This window comes from Lolium rigidum, chromosome 5 (assembly GCF_022539505.1).
Source record: "Lolium rigidum isolate FL_2022 chromosome 5, APGP_CSIRO_Lrig_0.1, whole genome shotgun sequence".
NCBI classification, from domain to species: domain Eukaryota; kingdom Viridiplantae; phylum Streptophyta; class Magnoliopsida; order Poales; family Poaceae; genus Lolium; species Lolium rigidum.
The window spans coordinates 115,052,058-115,066,179 of NC_061512.1; the positions used below are offsets into that span (position 1 = coordinate 115,052,058).

At 43.9% G+C, this 14,122-nt stretch overlaps 2 protein-coding genes across 2 annotated transcripts; one reads left to right on the forward strand and one right to left on the reverse strand.

The window, feature by feature from the left end:
• The first annotated feature begins 6,967 nt into the window (after positions 1–6,967).
• On the forward strand, positions 6,968–12,763 carry LOC124656290 (putative HVA22-like protein g). Its single transcript, XM_047195065.1, has 6 exons — positions 6,968–7,008; positions 7,117–7,215; positions 9,990–10,034; positions 10,115–10,178; positions 11,008–11,214; positions 12,581–12,763. Exons 1-6 carry the CDS (start codon positions 6,977–6,979, stop codon positions 12,761–12,763), a joined length of 630 nt encoding a protein of 209 aa, XP_047051021.1. The 5' UTR covers positions 6,968–6,976.
• A 169-nt stretch (positions 12,764–12,932) lies between these two features.
• On the reverse strand, positions 12,933–13,860 carry LOC124651110. The gene has a single exon (XM_047190250.1). It carries the CDS (start codon positions 13,765–13,767, stop codon positions 13,285–13,287), a length of 483 nt encoding a protein of 160 aa, XP_047046206.1. The 5' UTR covers positions 13,768–13,860; the 3' UTR covers positions 12,933–13,284.
• Positions 13,861–14,122: the final 262 nt, after the last annotated feature.

A 14,122-nucleotide genomic window follows, 5' to 3' on the forward strand; every position in this document is an offset into this window, starting at 1 on the left:
GGAAAAATGGCCCGTGTAGGGGACCGATGAGTAGGAAGGAAACATGACGGTGAGTACGAAGGAACGAGGTTGGAGCCATGCGCTGGTGCAAGCCCGGAGAACTAAGAGATCAAGGGTGGGTGGAAGTCTCGACTTGCTCGAGGGTTGGCGGGAGGGAAGAAAGGAATCATTCAACCATTTTTTTCTTAAGTTGGGAGGGATGGTTCAATTCAGTCGGATGAAGCGCCAAGGATTGTTTGGTTTTCAAGTTTATAATTCATTTGTTAAATACATTTATAATTCATTTGTTAAATACATATGATTAACACTTGGTCTGTCCGTAGCAACGCACGGGTATTTTTACTAGTACGTCCTAAAAAAAACTGGTTCACGTAATGTTATTGCTCCTTCCAGCTAGAAGTTTGCGCGATGGTTATTCCTCTTTCTCCTCAGCAGATATGCTATTCGAGCGCTGTTTCTTATTTCGTTGGCACTACTCTAGCAAATATTGTTTTTCGAAAAATAAGCATATTAACCAATACGAAAATGAACAAAGATTGAATTATCATTTCTTGTACCTTCACAAAATAATAACAAATGATCGCAACTTTAAAAATGTTCGCGACTTAAAAAATGTTCATGATTTTAAAAAATGTTCGTGAATTTAAAATGTTCATGAGCTTGACTTTCTACAGATTTTTAAAGAATGTTCCTGAATTTGGAAAAACATTCATAAATTGGAAATCATCCATAGATTTAAAATGTTCACGGGTTTTCCTAAAAAAATCCGCGAGGTTAAAAAAATGTTCAAATAGTTAAAAACATATTTGCGAGGTTTGTAAAAATGTTCACAGAGTTCAAAAAATTATCTGCGAGTTTTTAAAAAGTTCACGAGTTTTAACAATGTTCGCATGGATGCCAAGATCCAGGCCATCCATGTCCGCATGGCCCGCAAGCACGCCCACGCAAGGTATATGCATGAGGAGACCAAGTAGAACAACAACCACATCGCCACAGAGAGTATGCCCAGCTGCCGCCGTCCGGCAGCCTCGCGAAGCGCTGCAACGTTTGTGTTGCCCAAGGGGTATCTCACCTCTCTGACCTCGGAGTAGGACAAGGGTGCATAGACTAAGAGAGGCATATGAACGGCAGCAAGGAGCAGCAGAGCGCTGGATGGCTTCTGTGGTAAGTGGTATCATAGTCAACAACTGTGACGATCATTCGTACAACGAGAACCACATGGCTAATACTTCGTAACTGATTCATAAACACATTGTCCTGGGCACCGACTAAATTCACTGTTTCATACATAATTACTGATCTTGTGTCAGAGAGAGAGAGCGTGTGGTAGTGTACTCTCTCTTGGGCTGTAGGATCAGGATCTGAGGAAGATGGTCGATCACTTGGATTTTCCGCTTAATTGGTTCGTTTTGTCTGTCTCCTGTAGATTGATCGGATGAAATTGGTTGTTGATTGATTCTCTATTTTCTTCATAACGTCGCGTGATCTAATAGTCGTTGTTTTCTAGATTCTAAGTACAGCCTACACTGGATGTCTTTCCGCCTTTGCTTGGTTAAACTATTCATTTCTCAAAATTTAATACATCCAAGATTAAGGAATGTGGTTGCTTGCATGTCCTGCAAATCAAACCACTGGCGGGAGTGCACGCTAAAACCAACTCTTCTCTGATTTCCTTTTAAAGAATTTAGAGAATGTTTTCTCCACATAAAAAAATTGATAATTTAACCATGGAATAGCCAGGAACCAAACACGCTTTTAGTTTGGATGTGTAAGAACCACCGTATTTTCGTTAACCTTTTGCGTTCAATAATAATAAAATATAAAGATGGGTTCAACACAGCTGACCCCGTAGCAAAGCACGGGTATGATGCTAGTTTTTAAAATATTCGGATTTAAATAATGTGGGCATTTTGCAAATGTTCAGATTTTGAAAAAAAATCAAATTTTGAAAGATGATTAGATTTGAAAAATATTCTATTTTTAAACTTGTTCAGATCTTACAAATTACCTGACCAATATCTATGGGTCACTCGGGTTTGCCGATACGAGACTATGCCGTGAACACACACTTAGTATACCTCCAATACTTCATGTTCGTGTGTGTCTACACTATACTCATTTAGAAAGAAAATAATATAAGGCCACATTACATTAAACAAATTTTCATAAAAAAGCGGAGGATTCCAATTCATATAATTTTTTTCCCTAAGTAAGCCTTCTGGATCAAAGGAATTGCACCTCTCACATTCTTACCAAAAGCATTCTTACACCTCAATTTTATAGGAATTTGAACATGTAGTACAATTTTTTTTATATACATTTATTCACGTAGGGTCGGGATATTTTTCATGTGTTTTTCCGGTGTTCCATCCAAATGATCATATCCCTCTAGTTTTCTCGTATTTTTCAATGGCATGTTTATACTTGCAATTCAACCAAATTCCTATGTTCTCTGCTATTTATGTGGTAAACACCGATATCTTTAGACATGTGCATAACTGGCAACAAGTGTGTAAACTGCTATTCTTGTACTGCTGTACAGATTTGAGATCGTAACGCTTCTGTACAGTGATTTCGAGCATAGACGTGCATAAACGATTGTGGAGCCACCGACGATCCAAGAACCTTGCAAGTCTTATATATGTAAAGATTAAAAAAAACACTAAAGGGCATGATCATCACCTATCATCAAGTTTATTGGTGCAGCAATAGTGGTTGCTAGGAAGGTGGCTTTGAGTTCATCGATTTATTTGTTTTATAAATATATGCTAACATAATAATAAAATAAATGGTTAAGTGGGACTTGGTGTTCATGATTTTGAAGTTAAGAACAGGGCATTGCTAGGAAAATGGCTGGCCAGATTATTAATTGAGGATGGTATATGACAACAACTATTAAGGAAAAAATATGTGGGTTCAAAAACGATATCCCAAGCTATTCGAAACCCGGAGATTCTTACTTTTGGGATGACATTATGGCAACTAAGAAGCACTTTTTCTCATTTGGTTCGTTCTCCATAAAGAATGGGGCGGAGATTAGGTTCTGTGAAGATAGATGGTTGGGAACAACTACTCTTCGAGAACAATATCCAGCCTTGTACAATATTATTCGTTATAAGGGAGACACCTTGCAGAAGGTTATGGAAACTTCTCCTCCCACCATGACGTTCAGGCGTGATCTAATTGGCCCATGTCTGACTAGTTGGAATGAATTGCTACAGAAGTTAGCTTCAACGGTGTTTTCTCGGTCAATTCAATATATAAGGCGCTTACCATTCCAAGTCAACCGATTGTCAATAATAAATACATTTAGAAGATGAAGATACCACTGAAAACAAAATTCGTTGAGTGGTACCTTTGTCGTGGTGTGATTTTAACCAAAGACAACCTTGTTAAACGCAATTGGCACGGTTGTAAGAAATGTGTTTTCTGTCATGAAGATGAGACAATAAAACACCTTTTTCAACTATCGGTTTGCTAGATCGATATGGTCAATCATTCAGATGGGTTCTACCTTATACCCACCTCGTAGCATTGCAAATATATTTGGCAATTGGCTAAATGGGGTAGATACTAGGTATAAACGCTTATCAGAATGGGCGCGGTTGCAGTCGTATGGACGCTTTGACTATGTAGGAATGACAAGGTTTTCAATGACAAGAATTATTCTCTCATGCAGGTCATTTACCGATGTACGGCTTTACTCCGTTCATGGTCGTCACTTCAACGTTTGGAGGACCGACACCTCTTTATGGAGGTGTCTTCACGGTTGAAGAACACAGCCAATGAGTTTACTTTCCAACATGGGTGGCTGCATATTATGCGGATTGAAGCCAACGAAGCTTAGTCTAGTTGGCTCTTTTTATCTGTCTTTATAATTTATGTGTTTTCAAACTTGATACTCGAACAACTGTGTGCATCTTAGTTATGCAGAGGCTGGTGTAATGCTTGAATATTTTGAGTAATGAAGAAGCCTTTGTAAAAAAAATATCATTGTGTATTATTTTAATGAAGATGGAGTATGAACCTCCTTTCAAGAAAAAAAAAAACATACACAGACATGGTAGACGATTGACTAACTTCCGTTGACTGAGTTGATTATGCCTGCGCTAGTGAAGCCACTAGCGCATACGGCATACATGACTTGTTGGTACATTGTAGTAGGTGTAGCATGCCGTGTTTAGAGACAAAAAAATTGAAAACGGGTGGTGTGTACGTGGAGTGTCAACCTAGCTTACTCGGAGTATAGATGACAACATTGGTACTCCTACATGCTTATCTAACGCGAGCCCGAGTACGTAGGCGTGCTGATGTAACAATGAAACGACCAACTATATATTGTCGCTTTAGTAGCGTAAACCTACTCAATTTTTGTTTGTTCTGCACAAACAACTGTTTGTACAATAAGTCGCATATAGGTTCAGATCTCAGATTGAACTATTCCAGAGCCAACGAGTGAGTTATGATGTGCCATTGCTTATCCAGAAGTCATCAGGCATCAGCTGACAGCGTAGCCTACTAGACTTAGGAAAGTAGGAAGAATCTGAATAATTTGGATAAGCAATCCGAAAGTTTCCATCATCTTTTGCAAGATTCGGCCAAACTATTGCTTTTAAACTTTTTCAAAAATTACGAGACAACCAGCAGACGACACGTGGGCACCCAATGCGGCATCATCACCACCTCAGACTAGCCCCAATGTGAGTATTATAAGTAGTAGTATCATGCATGCCATGTTGGCAAAAAATTGATGTGGCGCACCAATTAATGAGGTGAGAGATGAGAGTGATATCATAATATGATACCGTATCATAGCACGTAAAACTGGAAAATTTGGTGGCAAACACATCAATGTACACAAATTTGCATTGAGATTCTACAAAACATTAAATGTGATGATACTATGATAATATCTTATGATACTATGCATTGTGGGGTAGTATCATAAACTAGTATCATGTGCATGATACTAGCGTATGATACTTCCAATTGTGACTAGTCTCATGGGCCCAATCCACTAGGCTTGCATGAATTTGCTCTTAAACTGATTGACATGGGATTTTAATCTTTGTGCAACCCATTACGTAGTAGCAAATAGTAGGAAAACATGTAAATGAGTAGTTTATGCAGCAACAACAACTAGCAATGATGGCTGATGGTTTGCGCAATGTTTCCGTTATTTTGGAGAGTGGCGTCTGTTTACGCTGATCCACGCCATTCAGAGCATCTTCAGTCACATGGATTTGGAGTGCACCGGATGTTTGTTTGACCGTTCCAGCCACTCGTCCCAAAGCCTTTTTCGGTCCGGTGCTGCCCAATATGGTATTTAGCATCCCGAGTTCATCCTCGCTACACAAGGAATGCTTCGGGGACTCAAACGAAAACTCGCATTGCTAGTGGCGGACCCGATTCTTTAGCGATGCAGAGGCACGCAGCGTTGCAACTTTGCCTTAATGGTGAAGACGATTTTCAGGACGGTGTGCGAGAATTCCCGTCGTCGTTGTTCGCGCGCCTTTCTCCCCACCTCTTCACGCGCCGCCACGGGCTATAAAATTAAGGCTGCCTCCACTCGCCATATATAGCTATCACAGCCGCTGACAAATCTATCCCTCCGCCTCCACGACACCATGCCTCGCCGCCTAGCCACCACGTACGCAATGATGAGCCGCACCGGCGGCAACCAGGCTCCTCCGTCACCGCATCCACCTCCACCCCCGCCTTCACCTCCCCATGGTCGAGTTTGACTACAACGACATGGAGGAGGACCCGGATCTCGCGATGATGAACGAGCTGTTCATGGCCGTCGCGCTGCGAGAGGTGGCTCACGTGGCCTTCGATGTGGAGCAGCAGCAGGAGGCGGCGACCACAGAGGATGACGACTACTAGAGCGGGCATGACCCGGAGGAGAAGGTGGCATAGCAGAGGGCCATCCTTGCGCCCTTCGAGTCGATGTAGAAGGTTGAGGATTACGCCAACGAGGCGCTGCAGCAACGACTCCTGGAGGATGCGGTGGCCCACAGCGCGCTGGCGACCGTGCGACGGAGGGAGCGGCGGGCCGAGAAGTGGAAGAGGGAGGGAGCAACGACGTGGCGGGGCCGTCGAGCGCTCCGAGGGGCGGCAAGAAACGTACCCGTATTTTCATTCAAACTTATAATATGTAATCAAATTAAAAAAAAAACTTTATATTCCTTATTATGAAAATGTTTTGGGGGCTCGTTTGGGGAATGCGCCCGAAAAAAGGTTGATGGATGCATATATAGAGAGAATTAGGAAATTGACAATGGACTACGGAAGCTTCCTCTCGGACGGTCATGTTCCCTGAAGGCGGCAATGGGTTTGGCACGCAAAAGCTCCGTCAGAAGGAAATGTGCAAAGAATTCAACGTACGTATATGCGGAGTCTGAAGAAGGGGTCCAAAGACGACCTCCTCGGCAGAATCGGACAGCATGTTGAGGAGGAACCTCGATGGGTCCACGGAAGCATCCTTCCGAGGCGGGCACGGAACGGAAGCCAAGGTCCACGCCACAAAACAAAACAAAACAAAACGCAACTACTACTGCTACAAGAAGACACCCACGCACGCTGGGGCCGTCTCCGCAGCCTCTAGGACGTGGCCCCGCCCGCCGGATCATCCACAGGCAAACGTGACGGGAGATACCCGCCGGGCGCCGGCCCACCCGCCACGCAGTCAACACCAAGCCCCACAACGCCCGTTGCCCGTCCGACTCGGCAACTCCCCACTTCGCCGGCGCACTCGCAACTCGTCTTCTTCTTCCCCCAACGCAACACCACCTTCCTCTCTTCCCCGCCCCGCCCCGCCCCGCCTTCTTCTCCCCTACTCCTCCTCCTTCCCAAAAGAAACCAGCCGCGCCAATCCCCAGGGAGAAACAACGCCGCGACAACCCGCATTCGCGCCGACAAGGAAACCGCCGCCGCCGCCCCCCGAGCGTCCGACGGTTCTGATCCGGCCGGCGAGATGCTAGGCGGGATCCTCTCCAAGATCCTGCTGTGAGTCCCCCCTTCATCCCCTCCAATGCCTTCTTTTTCGTCCACGAAATGGGTTCTGCCGTCTCTCGCCCCCCTCTCTGATTTTTCTCTGTCCCGTCTTGACGGCAGGCTGCTCTTCGGCTACGCGATGCCGGCGTTCGAGTGCTTCAAGACGGTGGAGGAGCGACCCAACGACGCGCACATGCTACGATTCTGGTGCCAGTACTGGTAACACCTCCCATCCATCATCCTCCATCCATTTCCGCCCGCCTTCGAAATCGAATTGAACCGCCGCATGACTGCCTGCCTCTGCCTGTCTGCTGCTTCTCGTTGAGTTCGCCCAAAACGCTGCCGAATTAGTAGAATTCATTTCCTCTCGATGCGGACTCAGATGCACTGCTTCCATTGGATGACATAGATTCCTCCTCTTCCCGTGATACCACCATGAGTCCATGATGCCACCTTTAGTTCCCCTCCACTTTAGCCTTTCGCTTGCCAGCATGGCATTTCTCGCTAAATTAATCGTCTATCTAGACAAAAGTTCATGTGCGGTGATGGTGTCGACTTTAACAATGGCATACCTTTTGTTTTTCCTAAGGTTATTACATGAGTTTTTTTTTTTGTAGAGTACCTGCTATAAGCCGGGTATTCGGTAGGTGCAGGATGATGGCGCCGCGATCCTGCCTTGCCCAAATAATTTGCATGAATCAGATACTTCTTTTTCTCAGAATACATCTTTTGGCTTTTCGAACATATATCTGTGTCCCTGTTAAGATGCAGTTTTTTGGCCTACTTTTGGTGTGGATGCCTGCCTCAGTCCTCACACGCAACTCTCAAACCCATTCTTGGTGGGCCTCTTCAAACCCATTCCTGACCAACTCCCAGTAGGAATTACTTGAACGTATCTCCATAACAATGTTGCCCCCTCACCAAGGAACTTTGGAAACAATAACACAAGTCTTTCACAAATTGGCCCCATGTTTCTAATTTCTAAAACGCACAACTGAATCATCTTTGATAGCTTAGAGTTATGGCAGTGTATCACTTAAAAACTGAAATTGAAATACTTCTGAAGTTCTTTTTTGGCTCACTTTCGTTACCAAACACAAGATATTAGACCTGCTACTAGCCACTGTGCCCTTAGAATTCGCTACTGAAATTTCTGTGCAACTGGTTAGTTACGCGCTTTTGCCATTTTATTTTGGTATTATCTGTCATTTCAGGCTGACTTTGTCATCGAATTTTAGAAAAATGTTCCCAAATATCTACGGCAATGAGTAGCACACCTAAGTCGTTGTTTGAACATATCTTGTAAGACTATAAACAGTTTGCTTCGTGTGCTTGTATTTGGTACTCATATGCATACTAGTGATTGCTGTCTAGTAGAAAGGTCAAGAAATATTTTTATAAGGGGCGATAGACTTATCGAATCTCTTGACCTATTTCACAATGGCAAGTTGATTCTGCATCTACTTCTTTTTATTATCTCTGACATAAGAAGATTGGTTTTTTGCAAGAGGAATGCTTCCTTGTTTGTTATTTTACCTCTGAGATCCAAGACTTGGGCATGACTAGACTGGGTCAATGACAACCAACTAATTTATGGAATTTGGAATGTTCTAAAGGCGACTATGTTTATTTTGATCAACTAACTTACTAGCAGGGAGACCAATTCAAAGTATACATACACTTCCTAAATTGCAAAGTTGGTTTGTTCAAATAATTTTCCTTCGTTATTAGCTACCATGGCTTTGACTCTAGCATGCAGCTATTCAAAGAACCAGATCAAGAAACTGCCCATGGATTGGAGAGGTGTTCAAAATATAGAGGAACTGTACATGAGACTGTCTAGTCATATGCATTTTCATTCATTTGGCCCTAGCATGGCTTTGACCCTAGCATGCAGCTATTCAAAGAAACAGGTCAAGAAACTTCCCATTCATTGGAGAGATGTTCAAAACATAGAGGAACTGTACATGAGACTTGTCTGTAGCCATCGCGTGGTACACGTGATAAGCTACTCTCAAACAAAACAAAAAAAGAGACTTGTCTGTAGCCATATGCATTTTTCTTCATTTGACCCTTGCATGGCTTTGGACTGTCTGTAGTCATATGCATTTTTCTTGACCTCTATTCTTCATTTGGGTATCATAAGTTTGGTAGTAGGTATTAATTTGCTTTACCAATCGTCTTCTTGAGATTATTTGATTGTTCTACTGTTTCTGTAAAAGTTCTCACTATTTTCTTACTCTACAAAGCTTTGTTAAACTCTTCACATGCAAATGTTAATTGAGATAAATAGTTAATAATGCTGATTTTTAACTGCCCCTATATATTTGGGTAGAAAAAAATCATTGTTGGCGTGTGCTGTTAACACATTGTCGTTAAATCTGATCCTGGCTTGCTAGTTGAGCGTTTGCACCTGCTTGCAGTTGCAGGTGTTTTTTCATGGAAGTTTGGTGTTGTGGTTGTAGAAAACATGAATATTCACCGTTATATTATTGTTAAGATCTAATCAATGATAATGGTACTTTTGATGTTTCAATGATGAAACAATTGGCTCAACATGAATTACATATTCACTTGATGATTTTTCAGCTAATTTTGGTAGAGCAAAAAAGGAACTTGCAAAAATATTGGATGTGTGCTTTGAGCAATAGCTACATTTAATAGTGTATGTGTGTAACCATCTAGTATTCAAGTGATCTCCGAAGACCATGTGAAGAATAGTAGACTGGTTGCAATCTTCACATACTTGTATGCCTATTGGAACTCATGTTACTTTTGAGGCCATAAGGTTGTGGACCATAAAGTTAACATGGCTTAAGGCAATCATTAGGTCCCACACTCTCACCTTAGAGGAAAAATAGCCTCTAAGCATTGTGGGTGCCCTAACTATCTGTATTTTTATCCCATGGCATTTTGTGTTCGTTAAACCTTGTGTATGTTAGTATTAAACTGGCTACGTCCTTTTAAACTGACCTGTTTGTGATTGTCTCTAGGATTATTGTGTCCATGGTGATAGCCTTTGAGAGCCTCATCTCTTGGTCAGTCCAATTCTCCTTGTTTTTATCTTTCTATTTTGATTTCACATCTTATTTATGCATCTCTTCTATGCCCATTCCAGGATGCCAATGTACGGAGAAATGAAGCTTGCTTTCTTTGTTTACCTGTGGTACCCCAAAACAAAGGTAAGAAAGTATGTTCGTTGCAGCTCTTTTTTGGAATAACACAAAAGCAGGTGTTAATTGGGTCTCTGACAGCACGCTCTCTCAAGGAACTGCCTTAGTGTATGTTGTACATATTATTCCTATTTTTTGGTTTCTCTAAATGAAATGACAGAGTGCTGCACTTATAGTCGCTATTGGGACCGCATTACTACTTAGGCTATTTCGTCAAAAAGGTGTAGATGTAGTATACCTTGTTTTGCAACTTTGGTTGCGTAAATACATAGTTTTGTTGGTTTGTGGGTTTTGGAATTTTTTTTGCAATGTTCTTTTAGAAGGAGAGGGGCGAAATGGGATGTTGGCTTTAGCCTAAGTATTGATCACATGAATGATCAGAAACACTTGCCAAAGGCAGTGGCGGAGCTACGCCTGGTGCTGCCGGTGCTGCAGCACCGGCCTATCAGCTGTGCACTTCAACGAGCATGCTTAATTTTCAAGGCAAAAATATGATAATCCTAGGTGACTTGCACTACTAAGGAAGTATTAGCACCACCCATTGACTATTTCTGGCTCCGCCCCTGGCCAAAGGCACCTCACATGCCTCTATTTTCCTGCATTTCTCTGTCCCAAATGTAACATTACATGGGTATATTATATACACAAACTCACACCAGAGATATGACAATATGACTCGAACTAGACCTGTAAACACATGCACAGCTGCTCAACTGACACTTACCTAGACGTGTAAGACTCAACTGCAAGGTTTAATATGAGGCTTATTCTACGTTTTATTTTCCTGAAGTGCTTGTAAGTAAAAACTAACATCTGCATCATACAATAATTTCTGTAGGGTAGTGATGTTGTGTATGACACCTTTCTTCGGCCCATTGTGATGCAATATGAGCCAAACATCGAGCATAGGCTACTGCATCTCAGGGCGAAGTCTGGGCAGTTACTTAACTTCTATGCCAAGAACTTCGCCGACAAAGGGACAGCTTTCTTCATGGACGTCTTGCGCTATGTGGTTTCTGATAAGGCTGAAGGATCCAATCTAGAGGTAATGGCACCCCCCCCTGTCAATGCAACATGCACTATATTTAACTTTCATCCTCCACGTGATCATGTTTGAATAATTTATACCTGAGGTAATCAAGGGCCGCGTAAGTCTAAAGAATGCAGATCCCCCTTTGAGTTGTAGGTTTTGCTGAGTAATTTTACCGTGTAGGTGCTGTCACACAAATTGGTCTGCTGTCTATTTGAAGTTAGTCTCCTATCCGTTATACAGTCTGAAGAAGGCTTGATCGGTTTACTAAAAATTTAATAGAACTGATAGATATTCATACAACACAGTTTATCAATTTTATTTCTTTGTACAGAGAAATCATAAGAGTATCACAGTACAAGAAATACTTGTCTTCTTTTTTAATATCAAATGTCACCATCAGGTCTTACCAAAAAGTCCACTCTACTAAAATATTTTTTTTCAGGAAATATGTAGTTTAAATCATGCGGGTATACACTCGCAAGCAAAGTAGTAAAGTACCATAGTTAAATAACTATTTTTATCTACTACCAAAACAATTCTGCCAGTGGTAAGTATTTTCGTTTATCCTATCGCTGAAGTCCAAATTACTCAAAGTTGGTCTCTTCCTCGAAGGAGAACAGTTGAAACTCCAATGCACCAAGTTTGCTGTTTTTACAATAACTATGCTCCAACAGATCTCCCACGGGCCATGACAGCACCTGCCTTTCCATTCTGAAGAAACTACAACCAGCATTATCCCAAAACAAAGTGTTCCGAATAGAACGGCAACCTCCCCAACCCTGCCAAACCACTCTTAACTCTGTTTCCTTCTCACTACCCCACTATGAGAGTCAGACAGATCTCATTATCCAACCCATCCAAGCCAGTGACCTGGTCCTTCTCCCCGATCTCAACCAAGGCCATATGGCCCCTCCCGTTGTCAGCACTCGCCTCTTCTGCTCGGCGCTCGGCCCACCGGACAGCGACGGAGCAACCGGCTGTATTGTAAACAGGGGGAAACCATTGCCCAGGCAACGTGGGTGTTGTCTGCATAAAAGCCAAAAGATCACCGGACCATTCACTGATTCGTCTGCTTCCACAGACCAAATCTCCTGTCCGATTCATGTCATGTTACTACTATACCTTGCCATCTTGCAATGTTGCTCCCTCCATTCTTGCATTGTCCTGATTTGCATGACTGTTCATTGATTTATATTTCTTAGATGTAGTAAATTATTACATATATAGGCACCTGTTTAATATCCTCAACATCCTGGTTGTCAGCTATAGAAATCACGTGCACAGAGCATGATGCATACGATACAGTGCACTGGAGACAAATTCGAACACAAGTGGGTATTGACAGTAGTTGCTTCTCTTTGTGATTCTGCATGTGCAGCAGAGGAATAAGAAGTCTGGCACTGGCTGGAGTCCCTTCGCGACTAAACGCCGGCCACCATCGCCACCGCCACAGCAGGAACCTCTCTTCGACAACCCTGATGCCGCAGCCGTGGCTGAAGTTCTGCGCTCCGCCATCAACCCCAAACCCCGGCGAGCTCACGATGGCAAGGACTATTACTAGAGGAGACGGATGGAGTTCTCCTACACCAGTTCAAGGAGATGATCGTGTACATAGAAATAGAATGACTCAAAGAAGGGCAAATTGAAAGAAGGAATCAAAGTACATAGGGAAGAAAAAGAAATCCAGCGATTAACCAATGTGAACAGATATGAATGAACGAAGCATGCTGTAGACTTGTGGTGATAGAAATATATTCACTTCTTTTCCCTCGATTTATCTTTATCCACTTACATTATTTTCCTCCACATGCTTCTGTTCCGATCATTTTCCTTGCCATTATTGCCTCAATCATAAGCCCATGACGAGTAATCAGCTATGTTAGTATGAACATGAATCATTTCTCTTCTTGCTATCATTCCCCTCTTTGTGTCTAATCCTACCAAATTATTTACACAAATTACAACGCAAACCATAAGCCCGGGAAATTCTGTGAAAAATTTCTAATCGCACAAAAGATTGAAGAAGAAAAAAATCGAAGAGAATTCAGGTGCAACCAAGAACCGCATGCAGGGGCGGAGAAGTCACGGCCGGAAGAAGGCTCCGATGAAGCTGAGGCAGCCGTGGAGGAGGCGGCAGAGCGGGCCGCGGCCGCGCCAGCTCCGGGTGCGGCGGGCGGGGTCCTCCCTCGCGGACGGCGTCATCTGCAGGTACGCGTACGCGGCGTGCTTCACCAGCGGGTGGCGTATCATGTGTATGTCCCCGCAGCTGGCGCCGCCGCCGATGCCGCATGCCGCCGCCGGGGAGCCCCTCCCGCGCGGCGACGACAGGATGTCCCGGAGGCTGGTGTAGCCGTTGCCGTCGCCATCGTCGGCAAAGATAGGGATTTCGATCCCCGGCGGAGGGCACGAGGGCGCGCGCTTGAGCGGCGTGCGCCAGTGCCGCAGCTCGAAGTTCCCCTTGCCGCCGCCGTTGCCCAGCGGCGAGCGCAGCCGGCCGCGGTAATGGTGCGGCGAAGGCGAAGGCGACGGAGAGTCCCGCGCGGCAGCCAGCGCCGCCGATGGCATAACAGCGACGATCGATCGATCGGAGCTGCGGCCACGGAGGATGGTGGGTTGATAAGAATCGAATCAAATAGCTCGGTCGAGAGCAAGACGACGACTTGGAAGTTGGAACGGGAGAGAGAGAGAGGAGAGAAGCAGAGAGAGTGGGAAGCAATTCAGTGGAGTATATAAATTGGGAAATAGTTGGTCGGAGGCCGATCTGGCCCACATGTCATCGAGACCGAAAATGTTTTAAGGGCGCGGAAATAGCTAGAATTTGTTTGGAGGGAGTGAGTGGGCCCGGCACGGCTCGTCAGATCGGCTTGGGGTGGAGAGGGTGTGGGCCCGCCACAATTATTGGAGCCACGTCGGCACGGCC

Coding starts and splice junctions, on each gene's coding strand:
- LOC124656290 (XM_047195065.1), top strand. CDS start 6,977: ATGCTAGGCGGGATCCTCTCCAAGATCCTGCT. Junction 7,009..7,116: donor ATCCTCTCCAAGATCCTGCT/GTGAGTCCCCCC, acceptor TCTTGACGGCAG/GCTGCTCTTCGGCTACGCGA. Junction 10,179..11,007: donor TGTGGTACCCCAAAACAAAG/GTAAGAAAGTAT, acceptor TAATTTCTGTAG/GGTAGTGATGTTGTGTATGA.
- LOC124651110 (XM_047190250.1), bottom strand. CDS start 13,767: ATGCCATCGGCGGCGCTGGCTGCCGCGCGGGACTCTCCGTCGCCTTCG.